The 23,802-nt window shown below is 37.0% G+C and overlaps 1 protein-coding gene across 7 annotated transcripts in view; it reads right to left on the reverse strand.

Moving 5' to 3' along the window:
• The window catches only part of TBC1D5 (TBC1 domain family member 5), a 288,758-nt gene that overhangs the window by 138,727 nt on the left and 126,229 nt on the right, over positions 1-23,802 (reverse strand). For all 7 annotated transcript variants that reach the window (XM_015618197.2, XM_015618202.2, XM_015618201.2 and 4 more), the window contains 4 exons: positions 16,541-16,607; positions 2,663-2,771; positions 820-909; positions 650-721 (listed from right to left, as the gene is read on the reverse strand). In XM_015618197.2, the coding sequence (XP_015473683.1) occupies positions 650-721; positions 820-909; positions 2,663-2,771; positions 16,541-16,607 (338 nt within the window). The remainder of the gene's footprint in view (positions 1-649; positions 722-819; positions 910-2,662; positions 2,772-16,540; positions 16,608-23,802) is intronic.

The following is a 23,802-nucleotide window of genomic DNA, read 5'->3' on the forward strand; positions in this document are numbered from 1 at the left end:
TACCACTCTATAGATGAAATATGGGCTTCAAAAACAGGAGTGATATCACCAGAGATACCTGAGAAAGTCTCTTCAGGTGCAAATCTCTTAAATGCAGCCAAAAAATTATTTTCATGGCATTAAGTTATTTTAAAAAATTGACAAAAAAGAATTTTTATGGTAACAATGGTCACATAATTAATAGAAAAGCTTAAAGATATGTGCAATAAAATACTTAAAAGCTTTTCAGGTATAACAAAATGCAGTTAAAAAAACATTCAAGGCCGAACAATCTTCCAGACAGGGTCGTTCAGTGTTCTGTTAACAGCATTCAGTTCATATTGACCATACAAACACTCCTTAAACTAGAGCCATTTGATGTATAAAATGAAAATATACAGTGATAAAAAGCTATCAGCTAGTTAGAGTCCAGCACTGATTTTTTGTTTACCGCAGCCTTCTGAGTTAAGCCCTAAAAATCAGAATATTAACCTGAAAATGAGCATTTCCAGTTGTTAGCAGAACCTGTGGAACAATTGTAAAAACAAGTCAGTTTGGACATTTAGCATGGAGATTTTAGCACCTGCCATTTTGCCTACTTCAGCAAGAACTCACTTGTGTCAGTCTGAAGAAGATGAGAATTTTAGTAGCATGTGTTGGGTTCACTTACCCCCTCATCCTGAGAGAGTGGATTGTTGATTATCAGATCTTGCTGTCCTGCTTTCCGAGGGTTTGTAATGTGCTAGGTAAAAACAGAAAAAAAATTTAAATCCTCTCCAGTTATTTTATAAATGTTAATATCTATGCCAAAATATGAGAACCTATTTTGTACCAACTTACAATTTCTTTGATCTTATTGTAAGAAGTTCTTAAGTCTGAAGTGGTTTTAATCCATTGACTTCTATCTTGCGGTAGAACGTCCAGAAATAACTATTAGCAAAACAAAATAAATTCATTAAGTTTCATCAGTTTTACATAGCTTTGCATATAAATCCTACCAGACAGCATAAACCACCCCAGAAAGAAAAAGAAAGCAAAAAGCTATAAAATATGTCTGGTTTTAGTGCTTTCTAGTCCATAAATAAGTAGCTAGAAGCAACAGCAGTTCTACAGTGCAAAATTAAGCATTAAAGTCAACTGAAGCCACGAACTCAAGCTTTGTAAACTGTTACAGCTTCAGTAAAGTTCATGGTGACTTCCAAGGCAAAAACAAACTGGAACGATGTGAAAAGAAATATACAAAACTTGAAGCTATTTATGTAACACTGATGACCTAATGCAATGTGCTTAAAATGAACCACAAATGCAGAGCAGGAACTAAGCACTGAGGGATATATCCGATGTAAGAAATGAAACGTGCTCTAGAATTCTGCAAGGCAGCTAAGAGGATCAGTTTTGCAGAAAGTCCTTGAGAATGCCTACATCTCAGTTTTTTCATGTCTCTTTAAAAAGGGTTAGAAAGAAACATGCAGTGCAAAATACTATTTAATTTCATTTAAAGCATGGAAAAACCCCAGTATTTTCTTGCTTTTTCAATGTTTTTATTTGCACATTGTAAAGTGTTAAGAAACAGTAATACTGACAAACAGAAGTACTGACAAACAAAAAACATTCCTAAATTACTAAAAAAACCTTTCAAATTTCAGAACTTAACAACAGAGCCCTAATGCATATTGGGACAAGCAAATAAACCCTGCCTTATTTCTAAAATAAAACCACTCCTTGATTTAATTAGTAGACAGGGAAGGACTAAACATTTGTGTTAGTTTAGGGGTTTGAGTTACGGCCTCCTAACTTAGAGACTTAAAAAGAAGCAAACTGGTAAAACAATGCAGGTGGCATATATTCATCTGGCTTGCTGAATAAAATATTTTCATTAACTTTAAACTAGTTCAATGCTGCATACATTTCACATTTCAAACTTTTGCTTTCTTTCATTCATATATAAGGAGTATTTTAAATTTCTTTTTATAGGTCTCTGTGCTAAAATGATGGTTGAGAAATTCGAAGTGAGGTAATTTAAATGATCAGCATTAACACACAGTAACTAGACTAGAAAATATTTTCTCTGCTGCAGAGTTAGTGCACAACAGAAGACTTGATGTCATTGCAACAAAATTTCTTTGGACTTTACAGAGCAACCCAGTATCACCTTACTTTCTTTCTCCCTTCCTCTGCTACTTAAGAAACGAAATACTCCCAAGGAGCTGTTGTGCTTCTGGAAGACCTGGCTTCCTTCTCCATCCAGTCCTTACAAGAGGGATTGGTCTTCGTTTTCTCATTTCACTAGGAAAACCAGCTAGCCGAAGCATCAGACTGATTTTAAAGCAGTCCCAAATTCCACAAAACCGTAATGTTTTAGACTAACCTCCTATCTATTATTTCCAGTGCATGACTTCCCTGCACTGATACTGAGATGGCTGTGTGGCACAAAATTCTAAACATATCGCCAGTACAAAGATACACTTTCCTAGGATTCTTTTGCTATTACCTGCAATTCAGCTTTAAAGCAACTTGATGTGGTTAGCAAATGTCCTATGAATTATAAAAATGAGTAGGAAAACACTGGGATGAAGTCTCTTGGAAAATTCATGATTCTTTGCATCAATAATCTTCCAGCGCATCAGGTAATGTGTTGATATATTGCAACCACAAACTGTAAATAAATATTTTCTCTTCTTACCTTCCAGCAAACACTACGGAACCTGCTGCTTCTCAGCTGCCCATTAATCCCCTTCAGCCGTATAGTTGCCAAGTAATTGTTGTTTACAAATAGTTCTTCCCATTCTTTACTGCAAAAGCAAAAGGAATGAACATTTAAACAAAATAAAAGCCTTAGCTGATTTAAGGACTATATGACACCACACAATTTTGGATAAGCAGAGGAAAGCAACTTTTTAAAATGTATATATTTAGTTGTGTACCACTTCTAAACGCATGGCTGTTTTTTTGGACACATTTCTTCTTTGGATTTAATGAATATGTAGATCGCTATAATTATGCCAGCTACTGAAATTCATAATGTCTATGGAGGCTATTCCATTTCCTCTAAAATGTTGGTACTGCAGTTCAGTGAATAAACAAGAAAAATGAATATTAATATAAGCACATTCATGTTTCAGCTGTAGACAAAGAAGTACCTATTCCAAAAATATGCAACAGAAAAGTACTCTGTTGACTGTATTAGCTCTTCACATGACGTATTTGCTTAAATGAACCTTCTTTTCTTCTTAATGTCAAGCTGGGCAGTTAAGCATCATAGAAGATGACTTTCTTTAACATTTAGCGCTATTTACTATTGAAATCACTCCTACTTCTTTCTACATGATCAGTTTTAAAATTTTAACAGGTGCTAGCAAATTTAAAAAAACATCAAAAAATTAAAAAGCCTCACTGTATAAACTGTTAAAGGCAAGCTTGAGTACCTTGCAGTACCTATGGCTGACTAGATAAACAACCTAAATATGCCTCCCAGGCATGCAGGCACCAGGGGCCTAACACCTGTGCCTCATTAATATACAAGTAAATCTGCTCTACTGGGAAACAATTGGAAATTAATTGTCCCAAACCATCTACTGAGTTTGAATAAAAGAATTAAACCTATATTTCCTGCAACTTCTACTGAAACGAATCTCAAGAACAGTTTAAGCCATCTGATAGTCTTAGTAGCCCAGGACTTGCTCACAGACTTTCTGCAGCCATTCTAAAATACAAAGGGCAATTTCAAGGTAAGGAGTAAGGAAATGTATTTCAGATTTATTTTCAATGCATGTCCTTAAGGTGAACATCTCCTCCTCCCCCTGTCACATGGGAGACTATTACTTCTCCCTGGGAGACCAAATGAAACCAGGAAGAGGGAAACTACTATTATGACTCCAGGCTAAGATCTCACCACATTTACTTTGCTAAGGAGGGTCACAGAGTGGGTTATACTAAATACCAGCAAACTCTGGTTTTGCAAATTGCCCTAAATATATGCAAGATGAACTTAGATAGTTTTCAACCTTTTAAGCTGAGTTGGGAGAGCGAGTTTTTTAAAACAGAATTGTAAGATATAGTTGCTGAGAACTGCAGAAGAAGACCAGAAGTCCTGTGCTTGTGAATGCATCACCTTTCAGCTAGGACCACATTCTTAAAAAAAAAAATTAAAAATTGTTTACTTCTGGGTCTTGATTATTATTTACTTTGAGAAACAAAGGTATACTAGATAAGCGCAAAGATGATGACAGCAGTGTTAAATTGCAGGGTTTAGGGCTGCCTTTAGCTTCTCCCAACTGCCAGTAACCCCAGGTGACCAAAAGAGCAGCAAATCATTCCAATGGTGTGAAGCAGCTTACTTCACTCCTCTCACGTCCCCCAGTCTCCAAGTTAGAAAGACTATCTGGTCATTTTTTGTCTCTTTGTCTCCCACACATCCTCACCTTCTGCAGGGAGCTGCCTACGATTGTTTACCATGATTCTGTCTCCTTTAAATACAACGTATGGTATATAGCAGACACAGCTTGAGAAAAATCTGGGCCTTTCTTTCACAGTCATTTATACTTCAGTAACTTGAGTATATTATGTCTATCTAAATAACCCTCCTGTTTCTATCATGTATAATATTCTTCATTTGCCATTGTAAATTTTGTAGCATCATTGGCCATTATAACTCCTGCCAAGCCACCTCCCTAAGGTAGCTGTGTTTCAAGAGTGACACATTCCCCTGTGCACACAACAGGTCAGACTCTGAAGCTATTCACACTGTTCTGCAAGCGGATGACATTCCCACAATGTCTTTGAAAATGCCAATGTGTCAGCTGAGTTAGCAAAAGGTTTCAACCTGTGCAACTGTGAAAAGAAAGAACAGAGAGGAAAGAAACTCTTCAGGTTATTTTTCTCACCAGCTGCTGGAAGTGATTGCTACACAGTAAGAAAGTAATTTCAACACTTCTGAAATTGTATTAGTGCAGATATTATGCCTTTAAAAAAAAAAAAAATGTAATGCAATTCCAAACACGTTTTGAACCAAATTACTTTTAAAACCGCCAAAAGAAATTTGGCAAGATTGTATCTCCTCTGCATTCCCCCTTGGCTGCTAGGATCACAAAAAAAAAAAAGTTATAAGCAACTGAAAAAGAAATTACTTGGAAGCTGGAATCTCTCTCAGTTTTAGTAGAGCTGAATGATATTTCAAATCCTTTCTAATTCACTAATTCATTTCTCAACTATTTTGAATGAAGACTAATAAATTAAGCTTTACAATTCTAGGGACTTTTAATAGTAGTAACAGCATATAATATGAACAAGAAATCAATTCTAAAAAGATAACATTTAAAATTATATAGCCTTACCACATAAAAAAAAATATCTAAGAGCCTTGTTAACCCAGGATTGCAGAAAACCAACTGGTGGACATGAAATGAACAATAAAGATTGGAACTCAAGTCTGCCACATTCCATTTGTTTCACCAAAGTGAAGGACTTCAAGAGCTAACTGGAATCACCTAAACTATGAATAAGCACATGCATTTACTTTTAATCAAACTAGTAAATTAAATGCATGATCCTTTGTTATACCACCTGTAGACTGTACAATTAAAGGCAAATGTCAATGTTAATGTTTTCTAATTATTTTGTAAATATTTCTCATTTTAGATTCTTATTTGAGTATCCTATCTAATATACTATTGCACATGCTGTAAAGTCTTCATAATAATAATAAATACATATGATATAAGATCTTTTCATGGTTTAACAATGGCCCAATGCCAGGCACTCATAAAAGGCACTTGCTCACTCACTCCTGCCATAGGTGGACAGAAAAGAGGAAAAAAAAATGAGTTGAGTTGAAATAAGGACTGGGAGAAAACACTTGAAGGGCAAAGCAGCTTCAACTTAAAGTTGCAAAGTGACTTTACTAATAACAGAGACAGAGTAGGATAATGAGAAGTAAAAGAAGCCCTGAAAACACCTTTTTTCCCCCCAACTCCTTACTCCTTCCCACTTACAGTGCAGGGAGACAGGGCATGGGAGTTGTGGTCAGTTTGTCATCCAAGGTTTTCTTCCACTGCTCAGAGAGAGGAGTCCTTCCCCTGTGAGACTGTGAGGTCCCTCCACGGAAGACACCTCGTGAACTTCCCCAGCACTCTTCCCCCACTCTCATGAGCAGCAGCCAAACACCTGCTGCAGTGTGACCTCCTCCCACAGGCACACAGTCCTCCCAAAACTGCTGCAATGTGGTTCTCTCTTTCCATGGGGTGCAGCACTCCAAGGACAGGCTGCTTCAGCCTGGAAGCAGGGGCCTCCCTCTGTCCACTGTGTCTCCCACTGGATCACAGCCTCCTCCAGGCATCCAGCTGCTCCAGCATGGGCACATCCCCCATGGGCTGCAGGTGGATCTCTGTATCCCCCGTGGATCCCCATGAGCTGTGGGTGGATCTCTGCATCCCCCGTGGATCCCCATGGGCTGCAGGGGCACAGCTGCTGCACCATGGTCCTCAACACGGCCTGCAGAGGAATCTCAGTTCTGGCTCCTGGAGTACCTCCCTCTTTCTCCACTGCCCTTGGTGTCTCCATATTCTTTTCCCTCATATGTTCTCACTTCCTCCTCTTTAAGAAAAAACTGTGTCTGACCCACTTTGTTTTGATTTTCTTAAATATCTTATCACAGAGGTGTTACTAACATCTCTAATCAGCCCAGCTTTGGCCAGTAGCATGTTCATCTTCAGAGCCATCAGGGATTAGCTCGGACAGACATGGTGGAAGCTTCCAGCAGCTTCTCTCAGATGACACCTTTGTGCCCCCCAGTGCTACCAATAACCAGGCCATGCCAAACCAATGCAGACCTGAATGAGAAAGAAATTGTTGGGGTAATAGCTCTTTAAGAAACTTAATTTCATATGCGTTATCTCTGCAGTAGCTGTCCAATGTGAAATATCTATTGGCATGAGGTAGGGACAGTTGCATTACTTCAAAGTGGGAAAAATACTCAATATGTATGAAAGAAAAAGCAGGCAAATCAATGAAGGGATTAATTCTGCAAGATTTGCTCATAGTTCTCATCTGTTCCTTTCCATCTTTTCCATCTTTTGAAACATGCACTTATGTCATAACCACAAGAGTTTAAATCTCTCTGCCAAAGAATTGTATACTGGGGTCTGCTCTAAGACACACATTTTCTTACAAGAAATGAGGTTGACCTCTGAGCAAACTATATATAGAAGTCTACTTTTCTTTCTTCACAACAGGATATGATTTGTGGATATGATTCTTGTTAAGGCAATTACAAGCATCAGATTTTCATATACAGAAGCCTGCAACAGAAATGTTCCTCTCAGCTGACTGTTAGCAGAGATCACAACAAGCAGGACTTTACACCAGAAAGTCTGAGTGAAATTCTACATGCACTTAAATAGCATTCTAGAAAAGGAATGTGAATCTCTAAGGTCTGACATTTTAGTAAAAGTCACTGAAATCCCACTATTGCTCAGGTATAGAGAGGAATGAGCAACTATAAACTCTTTCAGAATGTATGGCATCAAAAACGTAACAATATGCCTAGGAAATAAGTCTGAAATTCAAATAGTTCCAAGAGCTTTACATTGAGCTGGTGCATTTTGGGGAGAGGTAACAAAGACCTTCCACTGACAGGCAGAAGCAGAAGACCTGCCCCTGTCTCTGCTGCTAAATTTCAATCTGCAGCATAATGGTAAAACCAATAGATCAAGCATAGATGTGCAGAAGAATGCAATGGTAGCCCATTAAGGCTCCTTACAAAATATATACTCTGTTCAGAAGAGGAAGAAATACAATTGAGGGACACTGGTACAGCACAGACAGCAATCGCTGCTATTTAGCTTCTTCATTTACTGATTTAGAGGATAAAGCTGGTGGAATGTATGAATGCAGATCCTGCCAAAGTCTAAAACTAGTGTAAGAAGTATTTTTGTATTATCATGTTCAGACATTACCAAAACTCTGTGGAAGACACTAAAACCCATAGAAATGTAAAAATGTGAAGAACCACATGGAACTACAATCTATGTCACTGAAAAAGGGCAAAAGATCCAGTTCTGGGACTGCAGGGGCTCAGATTTACCAAGTAAATATTACTGTCCAAAATTCACTTTCAGGTGAAACTGCAGTTAACAAAGAAACCAGTCTCTGCTGGGTCATCAGATAGTGTGTATAATTATTTTGTCTCATGCATTTTTGAAATATTTCATGCAAAGTTTTGAAATCCCCTTTTTTTTCTGAAAAAAAAAAAAGTTTCTCCTTGCAGAAACAAGGTCAATTTGATATTTACAACATTTAGATAACAAAGAATATTCCCCAGTCTATAGAAGAATACTGCTATACTACTGAAACATTTGCATACATATTTAGGATTTCTATCTAAATCTCAAGCTTATTCCATCCTCTAGACCAATATTAAAGGATAAAATGGGTAGCCTTAGAGAGATCCAAAGAAAGTTCCTGAGCAGCACTGCTAGTATTGGCAAAATCATCTTAAAACAATGGCACGTGTGCTTCCAGAAAAGCCAATTTCACATTTTTATACTGGTTTTCATCTTCAGAATGTGCTTTTTAAAATGTTGAGACCCAAACTCAGCTCCTCAGGGGCACTCAATGAAGCAACAGGCTACAGAATAGGCCATCAAAAGGAAAATTAATTCTCAAATTATTGTCATATGTTTTGCAATATGAGATCTTTATTGATAGGAACATCAAGTATCTATATTTAAATATTTAAATAGAGGCAACAATTCCTTTCAAACATACTGAATAAATCCAAGAAATATGCATAGTTTATATTATTTATTATGTTGTAAAATCAACAGTTGAGAAAAAAGTGAGGGAACTGCCAGGAATGTAATAAAGACAGAGTTAATTCTATATAAACAGAGGGGAAAAAAAACCCAATTGAAAGGTAGTATCAAGTAATAAGAAGTAGAATTTCTAAAAAACATTTCTGAAACACACAGATTTTTATTTGCTACCCTGAAAATCCACTTGACAGCTTTAATGTGAAGGCTTATCAGTCTGCTTGGAAAATATATGTAATTTTCCTCTGTTTCTCAAAGTCCTGCCTCAGGATACGTGGCAGAGCTAACAGCCATGTAAGTGTGAATATGCATGGCTGTGTTGCTGGGAGGCTGAACATTCAAAGGGCAGATTTTCTAAACAGTTCAGGTTTCATCTACTTTTGGCTGATATACAGTTAAAAAGGTTTGTGTGAAGAAAGGTAAAATCACTTTCTTAAGGCAAACATTCCAGCAAATAAAGTTATTAGTTAGCTATGCTCTTTAAGCTACCAGTGTGCATGCAGCACAGTTCATGGAACTGAAATAAGGCTGCATTGGCAGTAGGATGCTCTGCCAGCACCCTTCCTCACAGCACAAGGTCTGACACAGAAGCCCAAGATAGCTTTCTCCATATTTTAAACTGTCCACTTTGCCTTGGCGGTTCTCAGCCAAAGTGACAAGTTTGGCCTTTGGAGAGCACATTATTTCCAACTCTTAACCAGTTCAGCTTTTATAGAAGAATTCTTGTTCAAGCCATTTCAAAGTCTGAATTTCACCACCACATTTTTCTCTACTCACTACTTTCTGCATACATTTACAGAATGATGAGACAAAATGTACATATTATGTTCAACTATTTTTTTTTTATTGTAACTGAGTTTGCCAGTTGCAGGGTCAAAGGTTAAAAAAAAAGTTTAAATATCCCAATACCTTTGGAATCCTTTGCATGTACACGTAGAACATTCACTTCCTACTTGTGATTACAGAGTTCCCCTCTGCTGTTTTACCCTTCTGCTCATACCCACAGCTAGGCAGAGCTCTGTGAATTGTGTGTGTTCACATGCCTGCAGCTTTGTTATACAAACATACATTTGTTAAGGAAGAGAAAAGGCAAGAGTTTCCTATAGGACACAACAGAAGTTAAAAGCTACGGCTCTACAAATCGTCCAAACAAAACCAGATGTAATAGTGCCTCCCGATATTCAGATGGAACCTGTGTGCTTCTGTTTGTGCCCATTAGCTCTGATCTTGTTGCTGGGTGTCACTGAAAAGAGCCTATCTCTGTGTCCCTTCTTCCATTCACTTAGATACAGATGTCAAAAAGATGTCCTGAGCCTTCTCTTTTCCATGCTTAACATGCCCACCTCTCTGAGTCTTTCCTCACAGAAGAGCTGCTCTAGTTCCTTCACCATCTTAACAGCCTCTCCAGTATGCCCATGTCTTTCTTGTAAAGAGGAGCCCAGTGCTGGACACCTCTCCAGGTGTGGAGGTATTACAGGGGAAGGATTACTAACTCTGATCTGCTGGCAGCACTGCTCCTAATGCATCCCAGGGTGCTAGTCACATTCTTTGCTGCAAGGAAGCATTAGTGACTCACATTCAGTTTGATGACTGCTAGGACCCCCAGGTCCTTTTTCCAGCCCCCAGCATATTACCTACTTCTCCATTTTCCCTGTGGCCAAGGTGCAGCTAACTGGCCTATTTCCCTGAATCCTCCTTCTCAGCCTTCTTGAAAATTCCCTGCTGTCCTCAAGTCACATCTCCCAATTGCCATGGAAGTATGAAGGTTATCAAGAGTGGAAAAGTAAAAGAAATTCATTATGAAAACCATTTTAAACATTAGTAAGGGAAAACATGGCATCAGTTGATTATGGTGTCAGTGGTATATATTCTGATTTTCAAGTACAACAGAATAAATTAAGAGTGAACTAAAATTTTTCACTTGCTTTCCATGGATTTTAGAAATTACCATTCTCTCTTCTATGGTCTCTCTTCACAATCTAAGTCTTTCCTTCTTGCAGCCAATCCATAAAAAAAGCATTCTACCAACAAAAGATGTTGGCAACTCAATCCTTTCTTTCTGGTTCTCTGTCAAAAGCATCTCAAGCTTTAAGTAAATGTCTTAAATTTGATTTTCCCTATTACATTGCATAAAACAAGAAAGCAAGTCTATATTACCATTTCTATGTCTTTAGACAGTAATGTAATTTTCACTGGAAAAGTTAAAAAAAATCCACCATTTATCTGTGCTGAAATGTTTGTATCTTAGAAAAAGTATGCTGAATATAGGTTTCCAGTTCCTTAATGACAATTTATTCTTCCTTGTCTTATGATATCCCCCACCAGTTCCTTAGGACATCAGGCAAGGAATGCAGCAAGGATCAGCTATGGAGGGAAGAAATAAATAACAGAAATTTGACAAGACAGAGATGGAAATTATGTAAGTCTCCTTAAAAGGAAAAAAAAAAAAGGAAAGTAATTTTTTTAAAAAATCAGTGAAAATCAGAAATCTTTTAAGCTTTTAACAGGTGTTACAGTGATCTTCCAGGATTTGGAGTAAAAAAAACCTGTTGGAGGAAACCTGTGATCAGTGCAAACAGTCACTTTCTCTTGCTGGAAAAAGGAGATTTGCAAGATGGAATTCCTAACGACATCACAAACACTGACAAAATGAGAGTGCTGGCACACTCTACCACATCCAGAGAAAGATTCTTAGCACATTATGATCTTTCAGAAGAATCAAGGAAAGAGTTTACATGCTCCCAGACAAAATTAACTCGTACTGAAAAGGCCTCTTTGCATGTAAATGGCATCAACCGGAACAGTGTCTAGCTAACAGTTTAGGATAAGAAAAAACAAACATGGATGCCAGTTTTACTACTTCCCTGTGGAAAGAGAGAAAGGATGCAAGTGCTGTGAATTCTCCTTGCGGAGTGGAGTGGAGTGGGAGTGACAATTTCACTGCATTGCCCTCTGTACCCTATTTTTCTTATTTCAAAATAATTGAAAAGCCCATAGAAACAAGCTTGTTCTTTACAACTCTTGATTATGTGTGGACATACAGTGAACAAAATCAGGAAAAATAAGATTATAATTGTACAGGAGTGGCTTAAAATTAAAACAATAAAGTAACATTGCCTGTGTATGAACAAGACTAGACAGGGTTGTGTAGATGGAAAAGGGCTGCCTCCTAATAGACTAAGTTTTTCATGAGGTGGCGGTATGTAAGTTGCACTCATCTTCACAGTATGTTTAACATGTAAGGACAGAGGCTATGTAGCCACTTATGGCTCAACTGCCAATGAAAGTCACAGGTCAAAGGGCAACCTAACTGGCTTCAGCACTACTTTTGGAAGTGGGAAGAACCAAGGAGGAACAGCTTGCACCCCTTGCCGTCTTTCTTCTGTACGCTCTGTGTCAGCCCTGCAGTTGGCTGGCACACAAGAAACGCCTCAGCCAGCAGGACCACATTGCCTTTTTGCATCAAGGAAGGAAACATCTGGTAAGCAGAATCTGTATGAAGTCAGGGGGAGAAAATGGAATACAAAGGTCTTTCTTATACTAGATCCTCTGCCGGTTTGAAATATGAGCAGAAGAAGGAATACACCTTGTCTACACAACCCACAGCTTTGAGCAATCATCATTTATCATGGAATTTAAGCCACAGAGGAAAGAACTTTATCTTGATACATGGGGTAAGAATTAAACTTATATATATGTGCAGAGATGTATTAAGAAATTATCCAAGATAGCAGTCATGGGTCTCTGAATCATAAAGTAAGTTAACAACACAAGTATGAAAAGTGAGCTTTTTTAGGCTATATATTTATTAGAAGCAGTATTAATGTATGAATCCACCTTGAAAGAAAATAAGTGTCCTTGAGATGTTAGATTCTATCAGCCAAATTGAATGCCTGCATCAATGGCTCTCCCTAAAAGTCATAATTAGGTCATTAAAATATATTTAGAAAAATAGCCTGTAAAATAAAGTTAAAAAATACTCACCTTCATTTTATTTCATAGGTCACTGTTATACCATCTAATAAGATAATTAAAAACATGCAAGCAGCTGGTACTGAGGCTAAACAGATTAATGTAATAGTCTGTAGTCATATGTGCTGGCAAGGGGTTCACCTCTTTGGCGAGGAGAAGGTCAGCTGCCCTTGGGAAGGGAGGAGAAAGACAGTATTTCTGCTTTCCAGTGGCACTGCATTGCAGATACTGAAACTAAAGACCCACATCTATTTTCCTTTTCCTTTTGGTGAAGTCCAGCCTATTTGGACATCCAAAAAAGGTTTTAACCATAGTAGTAAAATAACATAGCAGAGCAGAGCTCAAATATTTTCCTTAAGTTTTTTACATTTAAAAGCTGAAAGTTATTTTATGCCTAAATCCTTGTTCAGATATTTCTAATAGTGAACTTCTAATTTTGACAGCATGGTTCTAGGAAATAGAATTTTTGTAATTTCTTATTAGTAAAGCTTTTTCCCAGGTACATAAAGATACTTCCATCAGCGCCTGAAGACCAGCAACAAAATTCTCTGTGACCTGACAGGACACATTCACAAACTCAAAGAATATGTAGAAATACATGCCAGTCCCAGGTGCTTTTCACTTACATTATTTACAAACTTTATGACCTAAAGGAAAATGTTCACTATCTGAACACACGCAGCATTAAATCTTTTCTGTGATCAACACAAGCAAGAGTCACAAACTCTAAGGTGACACCTTCATATTAAAAATAAAACCATACAAATAGTTGTGGAGCATCATAAATATATCAAAGAATAATGATATGTAATCCTTTATTATCATACACACTTGGAGTCTTCTACTGGATGGTGTCAAATTGTCCTTTAAAATAGAAAATGTGGGAATCAAGCAGCCTCTCCTAGGGTTTATTTTTTATTGTGGTGAAACCAACGTTTTTAAGAGCACTTTTATAACAAAATTTATTAATATTCAAATATTTTTGGTGCCATCTCTTCTAATTAAGTTGTGAAGGCCTATTACTGATAAAATATAAAGCAATTTTTGTTTTAGTAAAAATTTTCAATACATTTTTTCATGTATTAACCTTCTGCATGCATGACATCTACCATGATCTAAACACCGTGTCCTTTATGACAAAAATTCATTAGCTGGTTTCTTTAAAATATGATAGACTAAAATGCATTGGGTAAACAAGACTATCATTAGTTTTACCAAATTACTAACTTAGTAAAACATTATTTTTGACAGTGTCCTAAAATAAGTCAAAATCTCCAATGAGTCCTAAAAGAAATAAGAACCATTTACCATCGTTACCTTCCAAGGCAGTTTAGGATTCACCTTTCATAAGGTATTAGATTCTCATTTTTACTTAACATGCAGTGCAGAACTATAAATATCAAAACCATATCCAACCCAACCATGAAAATTACAGGCAGTCTTATTAGATGATAGGAATTACTTGCCGCTGAGCAACAAATATAAATTTCACACCTCAAGCACTACTACTAAATAATGGTGATAGCTCATCAAGTATGAAAGAGGTTACTTTTATATATATGTATACATATATACCTCCCCTATACAGATACAAACAATATATATATTTTTTACTATCTTGCCTTTACTTATATCAATAATACTTCGGCAATAAGATATGGGACCCCTCTTAAAAGACTAATTAACTTCAGTTTTCTAAGTTAGGCTGTAATTCTCTCTGACAATACGAGTATCATTCAGTGGAACTTGTACCCAATGTCGTATTTATTATATCCACTTTGGACTAAGGAATACAGAGGTACAAAGACCAGCCTTTACCTCCACTTAATCTGTGGAGCATTAAAGAGTCACTAATGTTTAGGCTGATTTAGGGTAAAGGGTACCATGCTCTGTCCTCCCACTTATTTCTAGTGGTCCATACTAGCTACATTCCCTGCATCGGCAGGGATACCATCGGAAGCTTTGGCAGGAGGATACTGAGAACGAAGTCATCAGAAAACTCTTCCTACAAAGAACGAACAGGTTGGTCTGGGTTAGCTCCCTGGACTAGGTCCCTGAGAGATGAGTGCTACTGCCTGAGTGGAGCAGGGGTGAGAACAAGGGCTGAGATCCCAGCTCCACAGCTCCACACTCTCACGGAACCAGAGTCTAGCTAAAGTTGGCTGCTTCTTCTTCAAGTTGACACTTGTCAGGTAAAACAGCTGGTGCTCTTGACTCTCAGGAATAAGTTTCCTGTCTTTAATGGCAGAGAGAGCTCTCAACTTTGTTTTGCTGATCTGGTTAAATTCTATCTTGCCTATTTTTGAGAGCTGCATTTGTGGTCTCTATCTACATAGGCTTCTCACCTAAAAACATGAAGATTATCCTGGGTGTTATTTTTCAGCTGTTCTTTTAGACAGTATGTTGCATGCAGAAAATACGACTATGTCAAGGAACAGAGTCATGCAGAACCCTAAAATGGATCTTCTAATATATTTTACCAAAGTGAGTATACTAACTACTGTAGAAGAGTTTTACATCATCACAAAGCAGGTTTCATTACAGTCGACTTATGAGAATACAGAGAATTTTAAGGATACCTAAATCAACCCACCCCAGTCCCACTTTGTCCCTTCAGGCATAGCCTTTGTTCCAACCTTGCTCTTAGTCCAGAATCTTCCTCTGGCTGTTTGAATTGCAGCAAACTCTTTGCTGTTCTCTCTAGGTCCTTACAAAAAGTCTTTCTTTTCAACATCCTCAAGACCAGGCTGTTTGCTCCTTGCTCTCCTTGGCAATCTCTCTGTCTCCAGCCTGCAACAGGTTCTCCAGCATTGTGTTCCTCCCTGCCACCCCATGCCCGAGGCTCCCCGTGACCAGCCCAGCTCAGTGCCTGCACCACGGCACAGCATTCCCCACCCAGCTGGCTGCAACCAGCACAAGGCGAACAGGCAGGTTCCTCCTGCCTGCCTGAACCTCTTTGAAGCAGAGATTCCAGCAGAGCACAAATCAAAGACGACAAATATGCCAACCAACACAGTCCACTAAATGATTCAAAAATAATCATGTGGTAAGCTTGTTTTGTTTTACCATACTTAAACATGAAAATCAGATGCAATCCTTCTGGTTAGTCATACTATTAATTTACTAGTCACAAGGGCAGAGTTTTTGTAGAAGAGTCAGTATTTTGCAGGGTGAAAGATGAAAGCATACACCTGCTGATTTGCTTTCTGTGCTTTCAAGCACAAAACACCCGCTGATATTTACCCAAGCAAGATTCGAGCTCAATAACATTGCTGAAAAAAAGTTTCTTTAACTGGTGTTTGCTGCCAACAAAATTGAAATATCATTTTCCTGTCAAATAATCTCAAATTTAGCTAATCTTGGCTTTGTTTTTTGTTATTAAATAATAGGAAATACAGTTCCATGTGGTCATAGATCCAGTTACTTTGGAGAAGATCAGAAAGGTGGTCGCTGGTGAATGTTGAATATTTCAACATTTAGCTTAGTTGCTGTGAATTTACTTTATTGAATACTTTGTAGGAAAAAAACCACAAAAAAAAATCAAATATCTTGTTCTTTCATTAATTAAGAATTTTGAACAACTTTCCAAAAAACCCAGAAATAATCCAGAAAACAAATTTTCAGATCATTCCTCAATAAATCACATTTTTTGTTTGCTGTTTCAGTTTAGATTGCCCAATCCTCCCAAAGTATAGGACCTGTTAATTTGCTTTCAATAGACTATGCTTCTTATTATAATCAACATTCCTAAAATTAGAAAACAAATAAAAAAAATTACCAACCTGTAAGAAATAAAAGTTCCATCTGAATCTGAGGTGGAGGGTGTACTTCCATTTTCATTTGATCCTCCTAATAAAAAATAAGAGAACACACCTTTGTTGTAAGACAAACTCTGATACAAACACAATATTGGTAACAACTGCAACTGATTTTATCATATATGGTAACTTTGTTACAACAAAACTCTCCTAAAACATACACAGATAAATTTCAACTTTATCTATTCAAATTCTTACAGTCATCTTAACTAGCCTCCGTGTTCAAACTGGAGTCTGAATGTTCTGAAAATATGATACTTAATTTCATGCAAAGTTTTGATTGAGACCCTTCTCAAATTATTAAACACAATTTAACTAGTATAGGGTTCAGAAGTACAATATAAGTAGATGAGCTTGATTTTACCAACATTAAGTAAAAAAATGTAAAAGTTCATTAGTTCTGCAAGAAATTCTGAGCTGACTTTGTGATACCACTTTGGTTTTTTTTTTGTCATAGCACACGTTCAAAGCTTCCCTGAAAGTACCTATTAAGACGTCTGCCAAACATCTTATTTTATATCCTGTGGGCTGGTGATACATAGAACAGTGATATTGCTGGAAATCAAGGATTACAAAGAAATTTTTCTTCTATAACTTCCTCTTTTGAAAGACCACTAAAAACCAGTAGTCATGTATTTTTCAAAGCAATTTCATTGTCCTGTTTTATACTGTTTATTCTTGCCCCGTCATTCAGCTTGATAATTCTCCTATGTCCCTGTGTGCCTCCTTATTTAATTTACAGGAAGCACTGCACAACTCTCTTCTCTGTTCTGCTGACTGAAATCAAGTTTTTTTTTTTTCAATCATTTTCTAAATGAGGCTTTGTATTCCCCATTTTCTTTAACTCAGTTCTTCTCACACATGGAAAAGGAGGGAAAGGAGCTATAGACAGCATACTCAAAGTTCAGAGGGTTGATAATTTGGAGAGTGGTTTTCTTTATCAAACAAATCTTGCTTGATACAGCCGATAGTCACGCCACTCCATGTTGCAGTTTTACAGCCATCCTTAACCAAACATGCCTGCACATTTACTCTCCATTTCTTATTGAAATATGAAAAGAAGTTTACACTTTACACTAAAAATTCTTGCTAGTGCAATACTGTAGTTCACACAAAGTCATATTGTTTGCAGTCCTTTCTTCTTCAGAAAATTATATTACCTTCCAATCATTCTACTTAATAAAAGTAAGTTCATTTATTGTTTTGCCCATTCTGTGGCAAAACAATAAATGAAAATATTGAATAAAACTGGTTCAATCCCAAGCTTCACTAAAAAGAATTCTTTCATTAAAATCTGCATTTCTCAATTCATCCTAAAATTACTATACTTCATTAATCCCCATCCTTTTTATTTCACAGCATCTCCTGTGGAACTACATCAGATGGTTTGCTGAGGTCCAGACAGATTTAATGTATTTCCTGAACATATATTTTGAAATGCAAGCAGGGTAGCTGGCCACAGTGTCCCATTTAACAAAAAAAACTGCAATAAAATTATGCCATTGTCTTTGCTTTTCGCACTTCTTTCTAAAAAACTTTTTTAAAGCCCTGCACAGATAATGGTCAGCCCATGCAGGTGCTTTGCTACCACTTTTCTTTCTCCTGTTAATCTAAGTACAAGGCACTATATTTCCACTCATCAGCCATGAACTAAAATACTAAAAATTGTTCCATGCAGTAGAATTTGTCAATATTCCTGAAGTCTGCAAGTCAGATTATTAGCTCTGCTAATTTCCAGCATCTACCCAAAACTGCCATGTATTTTATTCATTTATTTTCAGGCCTTTGCCTGAAATTCTGTTTTTACTGAAAATTAAGCATTTTCCTTTCCAGACCATAGCTGGATTACATTTAGTATCATCTGTCCATTCACACTGCAGAATGGTTCTAGTTTTCTTTCCTAGCAAGCTTCTTTACATAGTCAAGTAATATTCTCCTGTTTATTTAAATTCTCATCTTATGATCTGATTCAACTTACTTTTGCTGATTGTAACTATAACCCCACACTTTCTGATATCCAGGATGTGCCCTTCTTTGCAGATCAAGCTGTTTTTCTGTTTCTTTGAGGATCTTTGCTTATTCCAGACACTCCTTAAAAAATACTTAATCATTCACTTTGGCAGAGAACTTCCAAGTGTTTCTTTTCTCATCTAATTTGGAATGCAGGGATTTTTATTAACTTTTGTACCTTTGTCTAAAATAAATCCCAAACCTCTACTACATCTTAGTCTAAAATCACTCAGTCCAGTTGATTTCACTAATTAGCTCTCTCCATTTATTTTGAAAATGGAAATCCTACTTAATCAATCTGGTTTTTGTTTACTAAATTTAACTAAATTAACAACACCAGAGATTTCATCCAGGAGCCGACCCTCCCGTTATTAATAACCATCTGTTCATTTTTATTTTTTTCTCATATCTTGTAAAATAGTCTCCCATATTGGGACAATTTTCAGTAATACGCTTTTTCATATATTACCCATCTCCACATCTGATCCTGAGCATTCAGAGAAATGACTGAACTATGTTCAGTCTCTGTTAAAGCCATATGGCCAGGTGCAGTGATACTGGGCAAGTGCTACAGGGACATTGCACATCGAAATGGGTCCTGAATGCACTACTGCGCTTCATTTATACATAAACTAAGCATTCACCTACCAGACTAGTCAGATTGAAAAAAAAAAAGATCTTACTCACAATGCTAAGTTGATACACTAAAAAAATATGTCTTTTCAAGAATAGCAAAATAATCTTCCTCCTTTCTGAAGAATGAACTTTAAGACTATCTCAAACAATGCATGGACTTTATCATCTTTCAAGAAAACAATTTGTCCTGCTTGAAGAGCAAACAGGACTTTGCAAAGAAAACAAGGATAATAGTTGTTTGTTTACCAGGATCCCCACAGTTGGTGGGATCCTGGGTCTGCCACATCCACTGAGCTGTTCTTCACAAACTACTCTAACATTGCTTGCTTTATTCTGAAGACAATATCTTTATTTAAAATGATTGCCAAAATAGTTTAGCATTTTTAATTGTATACCCATTGCTAATAAATCTCATAATCATACAAGTCCCTGTTTGGGCACTTTCTTTGCGAGCTGCTTTTGCTACCTCATCATATCATCAGCAGCAGCTACCAAAACTGGACAGGGCTAGGTGTATTCAGCTTTCAAACCCAGGATTTAATGGAACAATCCCTTCTGCAATCGCTCCGCTGCTCTACCCCCTTTAAGATGGGTATGTCTCTTATGACACCTTGAAAGATGATTAAGATGTCTTTCACTGAAAGTGATAAAAGTCATAAAGCAAAGACCAAAGTATTCATTTTCTTAACAGAAGACTCTCTAAATTTTACCTAGTTTTATCCAAAAGGCTTTTTTGCAAATCCTATTAAGTTTCCATAGTTAGTGATAGAGAGGACAAATGAGACTGCTGCTTCACTAACTAATGATATTAAGCTGTGGGAATCCATGCCCTGGATCACCTCTCCTCAGGAAAGTTCCAGTCACTCCTCCTCAAAGATATGGTGAACTCTCAGTAGAACACATATACTACTTCTGTCTTCACTGATAATGACCCAAATTTCTGGTAAAATTGGGATGTATACTGAACAGTCATGAATATAAGATTCAAGATGCTAGTATCAAAAATTGTGGTTCCCTTTAAAGAATTGATTCAGTATTATCTAATATTTAATTTCCTTCTGAAACTCAATTATGAAAAGAAAGGTTTTGCTGAAGAAACGCTCTAGTAACCCTACCATGGACTGTGTGAAAAGCTTTCTTAACTTCAAATCCACAAGCTAGGGGACAAAGGTAAAATAAATCCTGTCACACTTTCAGAGGAAAGAGAAGGGAAGTGAGCAATACTGTAACAAGCACCTGTATCAAAGTAAGTATGGCTTTCAGCACTAGAGCAGTTACTGGTTTTAATACAATAATAAAATAAGGCTGTATCCTTCCAAAGGGCCTGAAAATAACCTGGATTGCTGCTTCTTTAACTGTAGCAACTCCCTCTCCTGGGAATGAAAACTTCCTCCTGAAACTGCCTCACTTTATTCTGTTCTGCACAGAGACCAAGGGCTAAAGGGAGCTGGGACATGGGCAGCTGGGACCTGACTCTGCTGGATGCAGCTGAAGGCTGCTTCAAGAGAAGCTGTGTAACTCAAAATTGACACTTTCACTAACTAATAAAAAAAGAACATTTCAAATGCTACCTTTTTTAAACTTCTGAGATGCATGGAGAAGGATTTGCAAACTGTACACTTGCTAAGGTACTAGATTCACCCAGAACACATGAGCTTGTCACTTGCAGTAACTGTTATCTTGTCAAGAACATATTTGCGATTATAGGCATAGCATAAAATGGGAGAACCCAGAATAAGGAAGATGCCTTCACTTCCTGAAGATTATCTGAAAACTATGTGTAGAAATTTTAACAAGAAGCCTGATTTAAACTTGCACACTATTTTTTCATATTTTTATTTAACAGCCTATTACACTGATAGAATGACAGAACTATTTAGTTTAAAAAAGGATTGTAAGATCATCAAGACCTAACACTAACACAGCACTGCCAAGTTCAGCATTAAACCATGTCCCCAGGTGCCACATCTTAAAAAAAACAAAACCCAACCAGATGTCTTTTAAATACCTCCAGGGATGGTGACTCAACCAATAGGGTATTTTCTCACAGAAGAGCTTTTTCAAGGTGCAGTGCACCATTTCCACTTCAGGTAATAAGAGAAACTGGACAGCATTTCCAACCCCCAATTCACAGGTGGGAAGACACTCTGGGTATGCTCCAGGCACAATGAACACTGAGCTGAAGCATGTGCTCAGCAAGAGTAAAAAAAGCATGTGAAGAATGATGTAGGGATCAGACATATCTCCCTCATCTATTTCCCTCATCTCTTTCATTACAAACAGCAATTTCCTGTGAGATATAAAAATTCAGCACTGGACTTTTTAAGGGGAAGGGGTGGGATATTGTCATAACCAGCTGCAAGTCCATGTAGACAAGAAGCTCGAGTGACATGGCCTTGCTTGATGGCTGCACTCTTAATTTAAAAAAAAAAAAAATCAAACTCAATTTTTTTCTTTTGAAAATATACTTTGATACTGAGGAATTGTCTTTAGCTATAGCCATATTTCTGCATGCATGTATACACACACATATGCATGTCTGTATGTGGGCAGGGCACACGTGTTTATATAGTGCAAACCAATTTACCAATCCTGTGCCACTTATGAAAGGGTTTTATGGCGGGCAGTTTAGGAATTTGTGATAAAAGTGATCCTACTTAGGTAACCAAACCGTGCATTTCCTTGCTTACAAGTGTCATAATGGAGACAGATCCTTCTGCTGACCTGTTTGCACTCTGCTTAATGTTTTTCTTTGTACTCTAATCAAAGGTTAAAATGTTGTTAAAACACGAGATTTATTTAACAGTTGTGAAAATTTAAGTTGATATAAACACTTGATCATTAATGCAGTGTTTTATGATTAGAGACAAGTCAAATTTTAACACAAATCTATGCTTGCAGTCTAAGGCTGTCAATTCTTATAACATGACTTCAAAATTCCATGCTATATTAATTTTCAGCATATTTAAAAGCTTAATAATTTAATGATTTATCCAATTTTAATTTATACTTTCAAAACCATTTTGAACAATCTGAGGTGCCACTGGAGATCACAACAGTGGTCCTGGTTAAGTCAAATAATAATTATAGCGCTTTCACTTTAAAGATGAGATTATTTTTAATTATTGAGTGAAGTACTTGAGGTACCATACTTATATAATTACGCTACTCATTAAATGGTTATTGAAAGCTGAAATGTAATTTTAATGACAGCTACCTATTTTTCTTTGCACACTTTATAGATGACAGATCAGTCAGGAATTCTAGTTTGCTCAAAAAATCCTTGCAGCTGCACTGGTTCTTTCAGGTGTAAAACAATTAAGCTGTTCTTTTTTTAAAACTTTAAACATTTTTTTTTCCTCAAATGATATTGATATAATACAGAAACTAGTAAAAACAGAACAATAAACGTGGATATTTTTTCTTCTTCACAACAGTATCAAAATGCTGGCCCTAAACTATATAAATTCCAAACAATATCTCCCCCAAAATAGTGACAATATAAATATGGAAGAATAATCTTAGTCAAAATGCGTTCCTCATATAATACAAACACCAACAAAAAAATGCTTAACAGATTGCAGACCTTTATTGTGAGTATAAAGGGGTAATCAACATACAATAAGCATTTTACTATGCATTAAAACTATATATAATACCATGAGATTCCTTTGCTTTTTTTAACATCAAGGTTCACAACTCTTCAAACATAAAATTCCTTTGTGCTATTTACTCCACAGATTCATCAGACTGATCTGGATAAAATTTATTCTAATATGTAGGCATCTCTTGCAATTGACACTGCAGAGCTGTGGTCTCAGAAATGAGCACCTAAACACTTATGCTCAGCATCTTAAGCCTTTATATGTGATGTTTGAAATTCAGGGTATTTCTTCGTTGTTTCAAAGACCCGTATCTTGTCCAAATTAAGCTTTCCTTTTTCACAATGAAAACCAAACAGAGGAGTAAATTTGTTTCATTAACAATATTAAAGCAAAGATTTCTGAGTTCACTGTATGGGGAAAAGGCAATAAAGTTTTGAAGAGGGAAAAACTGCTTTGTTCCTTCAATCCCCTAGTTGAAATTAATTATAGCAAATGTTTATGAAAACATCTGTTCCATATAGTTATAAATTCTTAATTTTAGCATGGGCGATTCCAAGCTCCTCTATTATTTTGAAAGAGAACACTGACAACTGGAAGGTTTACAAAAGAACAGACAATTTGTATTTTTACAGCACCAAATCTGCAGTTTGGAAAGTCTTCAGGATCTCTGCAGCAAAGGAAAAATAAAATACAAAAAGCCTGAGACGACCGAAGCTTTCTGATGTGGGTCCGCTGATAGACCAAAATGGCAGTGGGAGAAGGGAAAAAAAAATAAGAAAATAGAAGGAGAACTACTGCCGAAAACATACGGCAAATTGAGATTTTACTACATAAAGTAGATGTTTAAGAAGTGAAACGCCGCGGAGCTGCGGCTTTCCGCGCGAGGGATGCGGAAGGGGAGCCGGGCGCTGCCGCGCGGTGCCAAGAGAGGGCGCTGCAGAGTTTGGGAACCGCCGGCCGCGGCTGCCAACGGCT

The sequence above is a fragment of the Parus major genome, chromosome 2 (genome assembly GCF_001522545.3).
Source record: "Parus major isolate Abel chromosome 2, Parus_major1.1, whole genome shotgun sequence".
NCBI classification, from domain to species: domain Eukaryota; kingdom Metazoa; phylum Chordata; class Aves; order Passeriformes; family Paridae; genus Parus; species Parus major.